This window comes from Convolutriloba macropyga, chromosome 1, assembly GCF_964194025.1.
Source record: "Convolutriloba macropyga chromosome 1, txConMacr16.3, whole genome shotgun sequence".
In the NCBI taxonomy this organism is placed as follows: domain Eukaryota; kingdom Metazoa; phylum Xenacoelomorpha; order Acoela; family Convolutidae; genus Convolutriloba; species Convolutriloba macropyga.
The window spans coordinates 12287748-12306313 of NC_134468.1; the positions used below are offsets into that span (position 1 = coordinate 12287748).

The 18566-nt window shown below is 34.8% G+C and overlaps 1 protein-coding gene across 5 annotated transcripts in view; it reads left to right on the forward strand.

Moving 5' to 3' along the window:
* LOC142335045 (dihydrolipoyllysine-residue succinyltransferase component of 2-oxoglutarate dehydrogenase complex, mitochondrial-like) overlaps positions 1–18566 on the forward strand; it is a 559039-nt gene that overhangs the window by 274191 nt on the left and 266282 nt on the right. For 4 of the 5 annotated variants that reach the window (XM_075383381.1, XM_075383396.1, XM_075383387.1 and 1 more), the window contains 3 exons: positions 3448–3548; positions 3905–4020; positions 7134–7758. The exons of the other annotated variant lie outside the window; for it this stretch is intronic. In XM_075383381.1, coding sequence (XP_075239496.1) covers positions 3448–3548; positions 3905–4020; positions 7134–7265 — 349 coding nt within the window. In that variant the 3' untranslated portion in view covers positions 7266–7758. Of the gene's footprint in view, positions 1–3447; positions 3549–3904; positions 4021–7133; positions 7759–18566 lie in introns of those variants that run through there. 5 annotated transcript variants of the gene reach the window in all.

Here is an 18566-nt window from a genome sequence, read left to right on the forward strand (position 1 = left end):
CTCTGAGCTATGTTTTGGTGCTGCAGACATAAACATGAAAAATGATAAAAAATTGTTGCAATTTTTCATGTTTTTTGACTTTCTTTGTCATTACTGCATAGTTTTTCAGTGGCGACGGAAATATTTTCAATATCTTAACGTCTCGAATTTCAGCAATTTGTTCAGTTTTTCTTGCCTCAGCGGCCAGGGAACATCCTCTGGGGTTCGATAGTTTGTTACTGCCTTGTTGCTAGGGCAATGGAAAGTTTCCAACATTTTAGTGTGATTTTTTGCAATTTTTAAAACTTCAATTTTTCGTTTTTAGAACTTTTTGTCATTTATGAGCTTTACAAGCTTCAGGGCCAGTAAACCTATAGAGTGTGATGATAGCCTACTGCATAGTTGTTTAATGGCAGTGGAATGGTCTCCAAAATTTGAATATCACTAATTTTCATTTTCCAGTTTATCAATCTTTGCGCCATTGAAACTTAATTAGGTTACTGCATAGCCTCTGGAGACAATGAAACGTTTCTGAAGATATTAATATCAACATTTTTAGTAGCATTCCCTTAAAATTTTAAATTTCCAATTTTTGTTTTGGAATTTTTGATCATTTTCGGAGTATATCGATAGACCTAAAAGTTATTTTAAACATTTTGTTATAGCGAAATTAAGACGTTCTTTAAATTTTGCTGTTCAACTTTTTTTCTGTATTTATCTTTTATATCGATGTTTCTATCTGTATTGGCCAATCAACCGCCTCCAAAGCTTGTGTTTAGGTTAAGGGGCATGTCAACTTCTGATATTGTTTGTGGCTGTCATTGTTCAATTGATCTGGTGGTCAACTACAGTAGTGTTAAGTTTTTCATTTAATTCATTGGATTGTATTTCAGGTCTTGTCCTGCTATGTTTTTTGTAAGATGTTTTTACACATTTTGCATCGACTCCACAATGGGATAAGCAGGTGAGGCCCAGTGGGCATCAAGTTTCACTAGAGGCCCAAAACTGACATTATTAGTCCTTAAACTTTTAGAGGCAGCTGCTGCGATGGTTATAAGGTCATGTCTAACCGTTTTTAAGCCCAAAATGGTGCAATTTTTCAAGTTTTTTCGTTATTTTTTGAGTTTATTTGTTTGATTAGTCTGGAATTGAAGTTCGTCAAAGTTAGTAGAGGTTTTTGCAAGATTTGATTTCTTAAACCAATTTCCGAGCTAGGTTTTGGTGCTGCAAAATTAAACATGAGAAATTCTACTAATTGTTGCAACTTTTTCTTTTGAAATTTTTCGTCATTGCTGCATGTTTTTTCAGTGGCAATTGAAATATTCTCAATATTTTAATGTCACGAATTTTAGCAATTTGTTCAGTTTTTCTTTCTTCAGGGGCCAGGTTACCTCCTCTAGGATTTGATAGTATGTTAATGCATAATTGCGAGGGGCAATGGAATAGTTTTCAACATATTTCACTAATATCAACATAATACAACATAATTTTTTTTGCCAATTTTCAACAAATTTCTGAAAAGTATTGTCATTTTCCTAGTCTATGGATCTTTAAGAGCCAATGAAATTTTTAAATTGGTTTACTCGGTAGACTCTGGCGACAATGAAATGGTTCTGAAGGCATTAATATCATAATTTTTTGCAACGTTTCATTGAAATTTGCTATTGTATTCAAATTCCTCAAAATTTTTTGTCATAATCTGTGTTTATCGATCTTTAGCGGCCATTAAAACCTTAGGTATTGCAGACAGCTTATTGGACAGATTCCGTGGACAAAAAAGTGGTTATGAGGATTTATATCTTTAAATTCTACAATTTTCAATTTTATGGTGTTTTCTTTGTTTCCGCGTTTTCCATTCCTAATGACCGAAAAACCTCTTTCGAGGCTTGTGCGTGGTTTGATTGGTATATTTTAATTGATGCTTCAAGAGTTTTAGTATTGATTATTTTTTGTTTAGTTTGTTTGACCATTTTACTTTCTCAACTTTTGAGATTGTTATTTGTCTGGCATGGTTCAATTGGTCTGCTGGTAAGTTAAAGTGGTTTTGGTAAGTTTTCCATTCAATTCATTGTATTTTATTTCAGGAGTTCTTTTGTTGTGCTATGTTATAATTCGTATTAAATTTTTCGTTTTAACATAAGTGAACATTTTTCACGTTTGTCTTTTGGCTTACCTATCTGTTTTAACTGAATGGAATTTAGAATTGATTCAGCAACTCTACTCAAATACGTTCAGGGTCAGAAGGCAAAATCAAGAAATCAAAAGAAAGGGGGAAAACTAATAATGCACGGGCACTGAGAATAATTGTTTGAAGATTTAGTGCATTAAGTTAAGTTCGTTGGAGTATACTGCTAATTGGTATTTGTATTAAGCTTGTTGTCCTTCAGTATAGAAGCTGAACTCACCAAATTTTGTTGGAGGTAATGAAACACTGCGGATCATGTTAGAGGACTTTATTAGAGGACTAGGCCGTCGTCATTTTTTCTCGTGCTTTAAGTTATGAATGTTCCTTAGAGTGTACTGCTTACCGGCATCAGTATTTATCCTTAATATTTTCCAATTTAGAATGAGAGTTGCCATATTTGTCTAATCTAATGAAAATGCAGAAGAGATTAGAACACTTAAGAAAAAATATTTGTCTCGTCAATTTTTTAATTCTTACAGTTTCAATCCCAAAGCAGTTCAGTGAGGTTAACGGCGACTATTTTCCGGTAATCTGCTGGCTATGTTTTATTAGTAGGAATGACATGCCTAATTGCTCGCTTCGAAAGTTTGCAACTTAGTCCTGCTGGTCTTCTTATGCAATTTTTCGTCTTATCGATATTTTGCCTGAATTTGACGTTTTTACGTTTGACCTTCGACAAAAATTTTCGTCTGACCATTTGCATGACTTTTGTCTTGAGAAACGGGATAAACAGGCAAACTCTGAGGGAAATAATTGAATAAGCACTTATTCGATACCTCCTACGCAGACCAACAATTCTGTCATTGTTGCCCCCATTCTCTGCTATCTCCCTCAACCAGTAAGGGCTACCCGGCCTAAGCTGCAACAACCTTAGCCAGAAGCACGAAGACAAATAAAAGAATATATCGAGAGGCTTTTGAGTATGTGTTGCGTTGTCTTATTATAATCATTGTCTCCAAATTTGTCAAGAACACTTTTTTCAAAAGTTATTTCAAATTTCAAAAAGTAATTAACACAAAACTGTGAGGTCTAATTAAAAAACAATTTGAAGTGCGTTAGCAATTAATCAACGTAATGATATCGTGGAGATCACAAGTAGGACTGAACATATTTTTTTTATTTGTGTAATTTTTATTTATGCCTTTAACCTCTTTTTGATAATTTACGGCAATGAATTACATCTATTTCTTATTTCTATTCAAGATAAGTAAAAGGCAGTGGCTTTTGTCTCTATGATTTATAATAAGATCTAAAACAGGCTCCACAATTTGGATTATTTTTAGTTTCCCAGAGGAGGATGAGAGTAAGGTTCTGAGAGTTGGGATAGAGGACGAAATAGAGAGTGATCTCTTGTCCAGTTTGGAGAAGGCCTGCCATTTCATTGGTAAGTACTTGTCGCGAAAACTTGGAAAAATGGTTCGTACATGCTTAACTAACTCGCAAAGAACTCGCTTAACTATTTCTGCTTAAAGAAGGTGATAAGACAGGTGACGAGGTCTCTGCAAGATTTGATAATGAAAAATATTATTTTGCATGACCGTATCTTGCGTATCCTGCTGTTTGGGATTCTGAATTCTATTTTTACGCTGGGATTTGAATGCTTCATAGTGGTTTGTGTAATAATAGTCTTCGTAACTTCATAATCAGATTTAACATTTATTTCAAGCACAGTTGGTGTTTTCATTACCAGATCGCCAGTCGCCTTCTTGGCTATTGTAGCTGTTGTTGTTGTTGCTTCAGATGATCGCATTGCGAACAGTGGCGGCGTGGTGTTGATCTACTCCAACTTGGGCATAAGTCGCAGCAGTGCAGTTGCCCTCGCCTACTTGATCCACAGTCAGAAAAAGTCTCTCAAGGTTTCACTTTTCTTATGAATTCTTTAAATTTGTAGATATGATGATAAGAATGTGTGTAACACAATGTATGATTCGATTTATTTATTTCGCTCTTACCATTTCAGCAATTTATTCGCTTTAATTTTGATGATAATAAATGTGGTTTCTGCGTATTGGCATCGGAACATCATTAGACGACAGTAGCCTGTCACTTTTCTTATGAATTCTTTAAATTTGTAGATATGATGATAAGAATGTGTGTAACACAATGTATGATTCGATTTATTTATTTCGCTCTTACCATTTCAGCAATTTATTCGCTTTAATTTTGATGATAATAAATGTGGTTTCTGCGTATTGGCATCGGAACATCATTAGACGACAGTAGCCTGTTCTCAGCTGCCCTTTTGTCTTTTCAAATGCCGTAATTGCAGCTAAGATTGGTCTGGCTATGGCTAAGTGAGAGCTTATCATTTAACAGGCAGCTTCACTGATATGTGTATGAGGAGGAGGGGGGGGGGGGGGGGGGGTATTGAACTTTCAATTATTTGTATGCGAATCATACGTCTCACCTCTCGGGCATAACGAGACGTAATCTTGTGCAGCAGGGACATTAAAGTTTTCCTATTTATATTATTAATTGCTCTCGAAAGAAGTTTGATGCAATTATTATAAACATGTGCCTTTTTTGATGCAAAAGTTTTGCTTAAATATATTTTTTGACTTGTTATACTGATCATTCTAGAAAATTCGTTCGCTCGCTTCAGTGATTTAGGTTGACCTTCGTCTTCACAAACGGGATGAAGTGGTAAAGCCTGAGGACATTAAGAGTCTGAGCAGCTCTTAGATCTTTAGTAGTTTAAGTGTACAGTTGGACAACGCTACCCAGGAATGCTTGAGGAGGCATATAGCCATAGTTTAAAGGGCGATCTTGGACCATCGCCCGTCTCACTTTTTAGCCGCTCTGTGCTTAAGCTAGCAACTAGCAAAAACAACTGCTCGCTTGCGTTCGAGAGCATGTCGTCCGATGTTAGTCGGTTTATGTTAATATATATAACTTTTTAATAGCCGACCTCATCTTCTCAGCCGGGTATTATAGCGCTCCTATTTTTTACAATTCAAAGAATTTGAATTGTATTGGGGCGCTGTCTTTTTTAAGATCTGCACACATTTTCATGATTTGTGAAGTCAAATTGGAGTAGTGATTTTGGTCACGCTGAAACGGGAAGTGGAGCGAAAAAGCGAGTGGTTTTGCGGCGTGAAATTTTTTCGCTCTAAATTTAAAGTAGAGTGAGAAAACGGTGTTTGAACAAAAATTGGCTTTCTGGCCAGTGGTTTTTTGTTCACATGCGGCAATTTCAATTTGATTTTTACAGTTTTTTTATCTCGATTTTTTGGATCGGATTTTTTTTCTATATGGTTTTCACAATCCATTCATAGTCCGTTCTTGGACTAGTTTTCTGTTCATTCAATGAAAATTCTTTGAATTGTACGTCAGGACTTGTCCTATGTTTTTTTTTACTTCGTCGAACTTTTTTTTCGCTTTACCCTTTTTGCCGCTTTTTCGACGTTTTGCGTGAAGTTTTTTGACTTCTCTAGGCTAGTTTCACTATTCCGTCATTCTGCTCAAAGTCCTTTTAAACAGCAGCTGCTCAGCAAAGCAATTCAAAATGAAGAGAGGCAGTATAAATTAATCAAAGTCAGAAATAGAAACGGGATAAACCCATAAAGCCCATTTTTAGATGCCCGGTACTTGCACTTTGTTCTCATAAATTTTAGTTACTATCTATAATGCTTATTGGTATTGATACTAGACCCTGTAGCCTCTCACTGAGAGACAGTAGTATGTTCAATTACAAAATGACAAATAAATTGCACTTAAAAAATGTTTTTTATACAAAAATAAATTTTTGTTGATATTTTTGTTTCTTTCAATCCCAATAAAGTTATGGGAATCAACGGCGGATATTTTTCGGCAATCTGCCGGGTATGTTTCAATTTAGGTATAATAAATTCATCGAAGATCGTGAAATTGTTGAACCATCTGGTCATTTTTTCTGAGTTTTTCTTCGGAATCCAAAATGGTATGATATTCAGGAGAGCATTTGGCGTTTCTGTATAACCGTTTTTTGAAAAGTATGCATGCTTCACCTATTTAAACGCATAAGACTGGTAAAATTTAGTGGAGGATTTGAAAGTTTTTAATTGCTCTCAAACAAAGTTTGTAGCAATTATATTAGCCGTACGGTCTTTTTTATGCGATTTTTTGTTTGACCGCATTTTTGTCTGAATTTTTGTCCACAAAAACGGGATAAAGAGGTAAAGTCCGGAGGGCATTAAGTGGCTGAGGAGCTCTTTTAAAGCCTTAAGCCTTAACGGTCTACGATTAGCCGAAACTGTTGTGAGGAGACACAAATTCAAGGTGCGAAGGGCAGCTCTTAATCCTTAGAGAACCCAGAGTAAGATTTTAAGACTTAAAGAAGTGAAAGTCCTATTTTTTTGTCCTATACTTTGTTCCTATAAGACTCTAAATTTAGAACAAAAAATTAGACTTTCACTTCTCGAATCAAACCGCTACAAAAAATTGACTGTTTCACTATCGGGTAGGGAAAAGTTTTGTTTATTTCGACTCCTTTTTTTTTCTTTCACTAATCCTCAAAATTGTACTTTTAACTTCAATTTCAAATTAAATTCAACACCTTCGTAACATCTGGTTCTCTAAATACGTTAGAACAAAATCTTAGTCCACCTCGGGACTCGGACGCAAGCGCCCTCGGGCGACTAAGATTTTGGTCGGACATAATTTCTAACATCCAATCCAAGTGTTTGAATCCCCACCCCCACCACTCACCCATCCATCATCCTCCACTTGCCGATGTGGACACCCCCCCCCCGTCTAGCCCTCACAAAACAATCCCACCCTCCCCCTACCCCTATTGCTATCATCTCTAAGCCCCAGCTGGCCACTACCAAAGCCAACCGCTCGTGGTTCGCCTGACGTAAGTCGGTTGTTTTTTTGTTCCTAACAAATCGCAAATGATAGTTCATGTAGCCTTTAAATTTCTAGTACATTTATGTATGCTCTCAATTTTGCTGTGCTTTTGAAAGATTGCTTATCATCTGTGATTTGACAGGATGCATGGGCTCATGTGATGGAGTGTCAAAGGAGCACTCGACCGAACAGAGGATTTGTGAAGCAGCTCTCTCAGTGGGAGGAGAAGGTGCTCGGGGAAATGATGACCAACATTGACGATCCAGCATTTTAACACTGCCAACCAACACTGTCCGTGCCATCACGGAGTTGCTGGTCATTTTTTCAAACCGTTGTAGAATATAAACATCTATAATTAATTGCTCTCAAACGAAGTGTGTAGCAATAAACTAAGTTCTCCGGTCTTTTGTACGATTTTTTGATTGACCGATTTTTTATCTGACCCTATTAACTTTTCGTCCTCAAAAACGGGATAACTTTTTACTATACCGTAAGTATGCGGATCACTGAAACTCTTGGAGACTCAAATTCATGCTATGAAGGTCGAGTTTGAACACCCCCCCCCCCCCCCCACTTCGCGCCAGTTGTTGGAGAGCAAATCGTTGTAGAGCAATTCGCCCGGCGTTAGTCGGTTATGTTTCGTAGATTCTATAATGCCAATGAATATGTACATATGTAAATACTGTTACATTTGGATGTATAAAACAATGAAACTTTCTAATTTCAGAAATCAAAGATAAGTTTTTAAATATACGTTGACTTCAGAATCTTTTCCCCCATGATGCATATACAACGCGTTTCAAATGCCAGGAAATCATTTTTATAGCTGCGAAGCTGTAAGCTGAGCGAAGCTATATTGCGGCGCTCTTGGTTTTTTACAATTCAAAGAATTTGAATTGTATTGGGGCGCTGTCTTTCTTTTTTTTAAGATCTGTTCACACATTTTCATGATTTTTGAAGTCAAATTGGAGTACTGATTTTGGTCACGCCGAAACAGGAAGTGGAGCGAAAAAGCGAGTGGTTTTGCGGCGTGAAATTTTTTCGCTCTAAATTTAAAGGAGAGTGAGAAAACGGTGTTTGAACAAAAATTCGCTTTCTCGCTAGTGGTTTTTTGTTCACATGCGGCAATTTCACTTTGATTTTTACAGTTTTTTCGATTTTTTGGATCGGATTTTTTTTCTAAATGGTTTTCCCAATCCATTCACAGTCCGTTCTTGGTCTAGTTTTCTGTTTAGTTTTCTGTAATGAAAATTCTTTGAATTGTACGTCAGGACTTGTCCTGCTATGTTTTTTGTTTTGTCGTCTGACGCTCTTTTTTCGTTTTACATTTGTTCACGCAGCAAAGCTGAAAAAGTCAAATTTTCTGAATTACTTCTTCCTCTCACTAACGGCATTTGCGCGCGTGACGTCATTTCTCACTCGCTTTAGCAAATTTTTTAGGATAATTGCGTGATTAGATTTTGATCATACGTGACTTACCTCACTCAATAAAATTACTTTTGCACTTTAAAACTTTAAGTTTAGTTTGAATTTGTTTAAGGTCACAGGAACTCATTTGTGCAGTTAAGGTCCCTAATAAGAGGCTTCTGCGGAATGAATTTTAACAAACTTTATTTATCGCTGAATTTTTTTTACCTAGTTTTTTGAGCGGCGTTTATTTTTTTTTCAATTTAGATCTGTATCTGTATCTATCTCTATTATATGGCACGCAGGTCTATTATTTCGCAGCTATTCCGGCAATCTGCCGGCTATGTTATGATCATTGGCCACATTTAAGAAATATAAATTTAGAAATCGGCCGAAATGTTTATCAAAGGTAAGTTGAGAGAGTTACGCACGAATACAATGATTTTCTGATCCCGGTGGTGAGAATGCTGCAACTTGAGATTTTGGAGTTGCATTGCTTTTAGGAGAGCAGATAATTAGTAGACTTATTAAGTTATTAAAAACTTTTGCTTAGGATTTTTGAGCCTTTCAAGGACACTGAGTAGTATATAAAATTACCTCTCCATTTTGCGGCACCGAGATCGTGATGGAAAGGTACGGATCTTTTTACGCAAAACAAAAACAATAGATCCCAAAAGTCCTATGTTGGCTGGGGGAAATCGTGACAGAATGTTAATCTATTTTGTCACTGATTCCTATATATCACTATTTTCCGCGTGTAGTAGTTAATTATTGGACAGATGTTCTCTTCACTAAGTGAAAGTGAAAAATCTTTCGACAAAACTGATGTTAGTATATGGTATATTTTATTGAGATAGAATGAACAAAAATAAAATCAGTGTCATTTTGGGGAGAAAAAGAAACACTTAATTATATTGGTTGCGTAAATTAAACAATATGAACAAGTGTAGAGCAAGTAAATAATAATCCTAACAGGTACCTAGACTACCAGCAATCAATATTAAATCTAAGGATAATTACAAAATAGGGCACTGCACAGCTGAAGGGTTTCACCGTGCCTAAAGATAAGCTTCCATAGCCGGCTTTACTTATTAAATTTAAGTTTCTTGAAGCTGACTTGTTCATTTGATGTTTGTGATAACTGTGTAAGCTGCATATTTTATCTGACGATTATTGCTCAACTCACTTGTTGATGCTCAATAAAAGAGATCACAGAAGAGTTCCTCGTTTTTTCCAGCTAGTCTGCTCTATTGTTCAAAGAAGTTGTTGCCTACTGCCGAAGACATCATTTCAAAAATTGACTGCATTCGTAGAGAAACCTATTTTATTTCTCAAATTTTTGGAAATTTTAGAGCATTTTTTCCAGAAATTTCGGCATTGAATCAAATTCATTCAATTAAATGACTAATGTAGTTACTACATGATAACTTTGTCGCTCTTTTTAACGTCTGTTTCTGTAAAGAAAGGGAAGCAATTATTAGTTGATTGTTTTAAAAAAAAAATAAATTGCGTCGACGCTAATATTGATGATTTGGAAAAATATTGTCTAAAGTCTATTCGCAAAAAAGTTGAACAGAATTTTTAGGTAACTGGGATAATGAGGATTGCGTCTTTCGATAATTGGGTAAACGCTTAATTCACTTCGTCAATGGAGTTGGTTGCTGAACTGTTTATCATGATTCTTTTGTGAAACTTGGAAATAAAAGCGCTTTTTGGAATTAATCTAATTACTGTGGTGGATAATAGTTGGTCATATACAGCTGTTCCAATGAAAATAAGTTTAAAATAGAGAATCTTTGACTGAACAGCTCAAAAAAACGCAAAGCAAAACATCCAGTTTAAAAAAACCCATCAAATTAGACCCAACTTGACCATCAAAGCTGACAATTAAGCGTTTGGCCATGCCTCGTGGACCAAGGACATGCCTTAGCGGCCAGTGAAACTAACATGAAACCAACAATATGAAACTAACAGCCGAGCACGGTATCCCGACCAGTATTAAAAGTATTTTCAATCTAAAACACAAATATGCAAACTCAAATATATTTCGAGGGTAGATTTTCTCTCTTAACAAAAGCTTTTTCAACAACTACTAACGGTTGTGGTCTTATTGTAGGTTCATTTTAGAATTTTTGACAAATATTTCGGGGTTATTTTAAAATTTTATCAAAAACAAACTTCCATTGCTACAGATTCCACAGGCAGGCAGGAACTATATTTTATTTCAATCAGTAACTGCATGAGAGTGACACAAAAGGTAATTGATGTTTCATTACTGTGCCCACTCTGAAATCTGGGAAGAAAGTGAGATTTGTTGGCTCATATTGAAACTGCTGCTTCCTTTTTTTCCATTCTTGAGCATAGAAAGCTATTAGCTTCCAGCTGATCAAAATTTGCTTCATTTTAATAATTTCCTGTTCCCAAAACTCGAATTCCATTATATCGAATTTCAGATTTTGAAAAATGCCCTTGCACAATGAGCAATCATATTTCAGAATCTTGAGGGAAAGGAAAACTCTATTTCACTCATTTTAATTCACCTCAATTCTGTTACTGAATTGTTCGTTAACTTGATACGCAAAGTTTTGAGGTGAAAAGTGCTATATCTTGATTATTTTCCCCATGCAAATAAAAAAATTGACTTTTTAACAAAAGAAGAGTTGAAAGAATTGGTTTTATATGCCGAGATAAGCTGAGGACGAACATTAGCCAAAAATTACCTCAATACTATACCTCAGTATTGGAACAGAAGGTGACGTTTTTTAACAGCAAAATCATTTTTTTGAAATTGAAAACCAGGCAATCAGAATATTTTGACAATGGAAGAAGCTGTCATTGGAAGCTGCAACATAACGTATGATCGTAATGTCCTTTTCATTTTAAAACAATAGAAAAGAGTTTGTTAGTTTAAAAAATTTATGAAAAACTCCATAAAAAATCTAAGAAACAAACACTTGGACGAAGAAGATTCAATAAGCAGAGAACATTTCATAACGAACGTGATTTATTTTGAAACACAAACAGTACTATTGAATGAGACATTCAACGCTACGAAAGCATTAAAAAATGCCTTATACAAGTGAACGGGTTACTCAACAATGCTTCAACCAAAACAAAACAAATCGGAAAAGAATTAATTTAATGGCGAACCAGACAACAGAATCAGCAATTCATTTAACAATTGGTAACAACATCATCTATATTGCTAAGCAAATGTATACCGACGAAATAGAACCCGAAATGTCCAATGCAGAGTTTGTGAAAAAAATTGAATTGATTTTCACAGATCAGTATGTCCTGCCCAATTTAAGACTTGTAACTCTTTCGGATTTGCAAAACAGAACTGCAACAGCAAGGTAGAAACAGACAAAAGAAACGTAAATCAGATTGCGGAAAACGTACACAAACTAAAGAAATATTTTATAACACAAAAGAAAGCTAAAATTCGGCCTTCATTTCATTTTTACGAAAAATCAGATATCTAAGTCAAAATGATAACAACTAAAAAATCATGATGATCATTAGCCACATTTAAGAAATATAAATTTAGAAATCGGCCGAAATGTTTATCAAAGGTAAGTTGAGAGAGTTACGCATGAAAACAATGATTTTCTGATCCCGGTGGTGAGAATGCTGCAACTTGAGATTTTGGTAGTTGCATTACTTTTAGGAGAGCAGATAATTAGTAGACTCATTAAGTTATTAAAAACTTTTGCTTATGATTTTTGAGCCTTTCAAGGACACTGAGTAGTATATAAAATTACCTCTCCGTTTTGCGGCACCGATATCGTGATGGAAAGGTACGGATCTTTTTACGCAAAACAAAAACAATAGATCCCAAAAGTCCTATGTTGGCTGGGGGAAATCGTGACAGAATGTTAATCTATTTTGTCACTGATTCCTATATATCACTATTTTCCGCGTGTAGTAGTTAATTATTGGACAGATGTTCTTTACACTAAGTGAAAGTGAAAAATCTTTCGACAAAACTGATGTTAGTATAAGATATACTTTATTATATATAGATAGAATGAACAAAAATAAAATCAGTGTCATTTTGGGGAGAAGAGACACCTTAATTATATTGGTTGCGTAAAGTAAACAATATGAACAAGTGTAGAGCAAGTAAATAATAATCCTAACAGGTACCTAGACTACCAGCAATCAATATTAAATCTAAGGATAATTACAAAATAGGGAACTGCACAGCTGAAGGATTTCACCGTACCTAAAGATAAGCTTCCATAGCCGGCTTTACTTATTAAATTTAAGTTTCTTGAAGCTGAGTTGTTCATTTGATGTTTGTGATAAATGTTTAAGCTTCATATTTTATCTGACGATTATTACTCAGCTCACTTGTTGATGCTGAATAAAAGAGATCACAGAAGTTCTTCGTTTGTTCAAGCTAGTCTGCTCTATTGTTCAAAGAAGTTGTTGCCTACTGCCGAAGGCATCATTTCAAAAATTAACTGCATTCGTAGAGAAACCTATTTTATTTCTCGAATTTTTGGAAACTTTAGAGCACTTTCCAGAAATTTCGGCATTGAATCAAATTCATTCAATTAAATGACTAATGTAGTTACTACATGATAAATTTGTCGCTCTTTTTAACGTCTGTTTCTGTAAAGTAAGGGAAGCAATTATTAGTTGATTGTTTTAAAAAGAAAATAAATTGCGTCGACGCTAATATTGATGATTTGGAAAAAAATTTTCTAAAGTCTATTCGCTAAAAAGTTGAACAGATTTTTTAGGTAACTGGGATAATGAGGATTGCGTCTTTCGTTAATTGGGTAAACGCTTAATTCACTTCGTCAATGGAGTTGGTTGCTGAACTGTTTATCATGATTCTTTTAAGAAACTTGGAAATAAAAGCGCTTTTTGGAATTAATCTAATTACTGTGGTGGATAATAGTTGGTCATATACAGCTGTTCCAATGAAAATAAGTTTAAAATAGAGAATCTTTGACTGAACAGCTCAAAAAAATGCAAAGCAAAACATCCAGTTTAAAAAAACCCATCAAATTAGACCCAACTTGACCATCACAGCTGACAATTAAGCGCGTTTGGCCATGCCTCGTGGACCAAGGACATGCCTTAGCGGCCAGTGAAACTAACATGAAACTAACAATATGAAACTAACAGCCGAGCACGGTATCCCGACCAGTATTAAAAGTATTTTCAATCTAAAACACAAATATGCAAACACAAATATATTTCGAGGGTAGATTTTCTCTCTTAACAAAAGCTTGTGTTTTGCTTTTTTCAACAACTACTAACGGTTGTGGTCTTATTGTAGGTTCATTTTAGAATTTTTGACAAATTTTTCGGGGTTATTTTAAATTTTTATCAAAAACAAACTTCCATTGCTACAGATTCCACAGGCAGGTAGGAACTATATTTTATTTCAATCAGTAACTGCATGAGAGTGACACAAAAGGTAATTGATGTTTCAATACTGTGCCCACTCTGAAATCTGGGAAGAAAGTGAGATTTGTTGGCTCATATTGAAACTGCTGCTTCCTTTTTTTCCACTCTTGAGCATAGAAAGCTATAAGCTTCCAGCTGATCAAAAGTTGCTCCATTTTAATAATTTCCTGTTCCCAAAACTTGAATTCCATTATATCGAACTTCAGATTTTGAAACATGCATTTGCACACTGAGCAATCATATTTCAAATTCTTGGGGAAAGGAAAACTCTATTTCACTCATGTTAATTCACCTCAAATCTGTTACTGAAGTGTTCGTTAACTTGATACGCAAATTTTTGAGGTGAAAAGTGCTATATCTTGATTATTTTCCCAATGCAAATAAAAAAATTGACTTTTTAACAAAAGAAGAGATTTTCTGATCCCGGTGGTGAGAATGCTGCAACTTGAGATTTTGGAGTTGCATTGCTTTTAGGAGAGCAGATAATTAGTAGACTTATTAAGTTATTAAAAACTTTTGCTTAGGATTTTTGAGCCTTTCAAGGACACTGAGTAGTATATAAAATTACCTCTCCATTTTGCGGCACCGAGATCGTGATGGAAAGGTACGGATCTTTTTACGCAAAACAAAAACAATAGATCCCAAAAGTCCTATGTTGGCTGGGGGAAATCGTGACAGAATGTTAATCTATTTTGTCACTGATTCCTATATATCACTATTTTCCGCGTGTAGTAGTTAATTATTGGACAGATGTTCTTTTCACTAAGTGAAAGTGAAAAATCTGTCGACAAAACTGATGTTAGTATGTGATATACTTTATTATCTATAGATAGAATGAACAAAAATAAAATCAGTGTCATTTTGGGGAGAAGAAGAGACACCTTAATTATATTGGTTGCGTAAAGTAAACAATATGAACAAGTGTAGATCAAATAAATAATGATCCTAACAGGTACCTAGACTACCAGCAATCAATATTAAATCTAAGGATAATTACAAAATAGGGCACTGCACAGCTGAAGGGTTTCACCGTGCCTAAAGATAAGCTTCCATAGCCGGCTTTACTTATTAAATTTAAGTTTCTTGAAGCTGAGTTGTTCATTTGATGTTTGTGATAAATGTTTAAGCTGCATATTTTATCTGACGATTATTACTCAGCTCACTTGTTGATGCTGAATAAAAGAGATCACAGAAGTTCTTCGTTTGTTCAAGCTAGTCTGCTCTATTGTTCAAAGAAGTTGTTGCCTACTGCCGAAGGCTTCATTTCAAAAATTAACTGCATTCGTAGAGAAACCTATTTTATTTCTCAAATTTTTGGAAACTTTAGAGCATTTTTTCCAGAAATTTCGGCATTGAATCAAATTCATTCAATTAAATGACTAATGTAGTTACTACATGATAACTTTGTTGCTCTTTTTAACGTCTGTTTCTGTAAAGTAAGGGAAGCAATTATTAGTTGATTGTTTTTAAAATAAAATAAATTGCGTCGACGCTAATATTGATGATTTGGAAAAATTTTGTCTAAAGTCTATTCGCAAAAAAGTTGAACAGAATTTTTAGGTAACTGGGATAATGAGGATTGCGTCTTTCGTTAATTGGGTAAACGCTTAACTCACTTCGTCAATGGAGTTGGTTGCTGAACTGTTTATCATGATTCTTTTGTGAAACTTGGAAATAAAAGCGCTTCTTGGAATAAATCTAATTACTGTGGTGGATAATAGTTGGTCATATACAGCTGTTCCAATGAAAATAAGTTTAAAATAGAGAATCTTTGACTGAACAGCTCAAAAAAACGCCATCAAAGCTGACAATTAAGCGCATTTGGCCATGCCTCGTGGACCAAGGACATGCCTTAGCGGCCAGTGAAACTAACATGAAACTAACAAAATGAAACTAACAGCCGAGCACGGTATCCCGACCAGTATTAAAAGTATTTTCAATCTAAAACACAAATATGCAAACTCAAATATATTTCGAGGGTAGATTTTCTCTCTTAACAAAAGCTTTTTCAACAACTACTAACGGTTGTGGTCTTATTGTAGGTTCATTTTAGAATTTTTGACAAATATTTCGGGGTTATTTTAAATTTTTATCAAAAACAAACTTCCATTGCTACAGATTCCACAGGCAGGTAGGAACTATATTTTATTTCAATCAGTAACTGCATGAGAGTGACACAAAAGGTAATTGATGTTTCAATACTGTGCCCACTCTGAAATCTGGGAAGAAAGTGAGATTTGTTGGCTCATATTGAAACTGCTGCTTCCTTTTTTTCCACTCTTGAGCATAGAAAGCTATAAGCTTCCAGCTGATCAAAAGTTGCTCCATTTTAATAATTTCCTGTTCCCAAAACTTGAATTCCATTATATCGAACTTCAGATTTTGAAACATGCATTTGCACATTGAGCAATCATATTTCAAAATCTTGGGGAAAGGAAAACTCTATTTCACTCATGTTAATTCACCTCAAATCTGTTACTGAAGTGTTCGTTAACTTGATACGCAAAGTTTTGAGGTGAAAAGTGCTATATCTTGATTATTTTCCCAATGCAAATAAAAAAAATTGACTTTTTAACAAAAGAAGAGTTGAAGGAATTGGTTTTATATGCCGAGATAAGCTGAGGACAAACATTAGCCAAAAATTACCTCAATACTATACCTCAGTATTGGAACAGAAGGTGACGTTTTTTAACAGCAAAATCTTTATTTTGAAATTGAAAACCAGGCAATCAGAATATTTCGACAGTGGAAGAAGCTGTCATTGGAAGCCGCAACATAACGTACGATCGTAATGTCCTTTTCAAGTTAAAACAACAGAAAAGAGTTTGTTAGTTTAAAAATTTTATGAAAAACTCCATAAAAAATCTAAGAAACAAACACTGGGACGAAGAAGATTCAATAAGCAAAGAACATTTCATAACGAACGTGATTTATTTTGAAACACAAACAGTACTATTGAATGAGACATTCAACGCTACGAAAGCATTAAAAGTTGCCTTATACAAGTGAACGGGTTACTCAACAATGCTTCAACCAAAACATAGCAAATCGGAAAAGAATTAATTTAATTGCGAACCAGACAACAGAATCGCCAATTCATTTAACAATCGGTAACAACAGTATCTAAATCGCTAAGCAAATGTATACCGACGAAATAGAACCCAAAATGTCCAATGCAGAGTTTGTGAAAAAATTGGATTGATTTTCACAGATCAGTATGTCCTGCCCAATTTAAGACTTGTAACTATTTCGGATTTGCAAAACAGAACTGCAACAGCAATGTAGAAACAGACAAAGCAAACGTAAATCAGATTGCAGAAAACGTACACAAACTAAAGAAATATTTTAACACAATAAACAGCTAAAATTCGGCCTTCAATTCATTTTTACGAAAAATCAGATATCTAAGTCAAAATGATAACAATTAAAAAATCAACAGATGAACTCAAACTAAACGTAAATTAAAAAATTAGCTCTTATAGAATGGCGTTCAGTGATACACTATGGAAGTAACTGAAGCATAATAACCAAAGGCCGGGCAAACAACGATCTCAATGCTTCGGCGTTCTCAACCTAGATGAAAAACAAGTACCTAAAAGAATTTAAACATTCTCAAAAGAACGGAATACATTAGTTGGCCCAGCAAAAACTTAAGTACAATGACAACTACTGACAGTGATCGAAGTTGGACATAAAATCAAAATTGTTAATTATTTGTTCACAGATCTGTGACTGGCCGTGATACAATCAAGTAAATCATTAAAAATTTTCCATCCAGTCTTTATTTTTCATTGTATCGGTTTGTCTATAACTATAGTGCAAAAACTATAAAAAACAATTAAATGAAACAAATAAAAGACAATAAAATGTTTTCTAAAGGAAGGTTATACGAAAAAGATAGCGAGCTGTTCAGACAAAAATTTTATCCCTCCAGTTGTTGTAACAGTCGTTAAAGACAAGCTTATAAAATGTGCACTGGACGCTAAAGTACTTAATTACTTCATAAAGAAATCAATAGCAACAAATGCCAGATGCCAAGCAACGAAATGCTTTTTGATACAAAATTGCATCACATCACTGAAAAACACAACGCAAAAACCACTTATTTTTTCAAAAATTGACCAGAAAAATGCCTAATATCAGCTCAAACGTCATTCCAAAGTTTCCGATTGTTTGAATTCTAGTAAAAATGACGGGGAATTGATTGGCTTATACCGTTGTTAAATTGGATTCTATATTCTGACTGGTACGCCATCTTAATTCCAAAATGCCAAAAATTACCCATTGAATATATTTTAAAACATTTTCTCTCTGGATTACATTGTAGTAGTAAGTACTGGCAGAAGGGAAGACCAAATTAAAACGTCTGGATGGATTGGCCACAATCAAGATCAACGCTGCGTTAGGTCAATATACAAAAGATATCTGGAAACCAATTGCCTACGCGTAAAGACTCGTCAACCTAGCATAAACAGATACGAACTCCAGACAAACAACGTGGACGAACTCGAGCTTCTAGAAATAGCTTGGTCGATCAAGATAAAAGTCAGAAGAAGAACTTGGCTGGATTGCAAAGAGTACTTGCGCCGGGCTCAACAGTCACAAAATCAGCCCAACTACAAGACAATTTAGAGATTTGGGAAAACATATAGTTATGGGGAAAAAGAATCTAGCTGAATTTGGGATAAAATAGGAGCGAAATAGTGATTTGAGATAATGTGCAGAGAAGCACCTAGCGAAG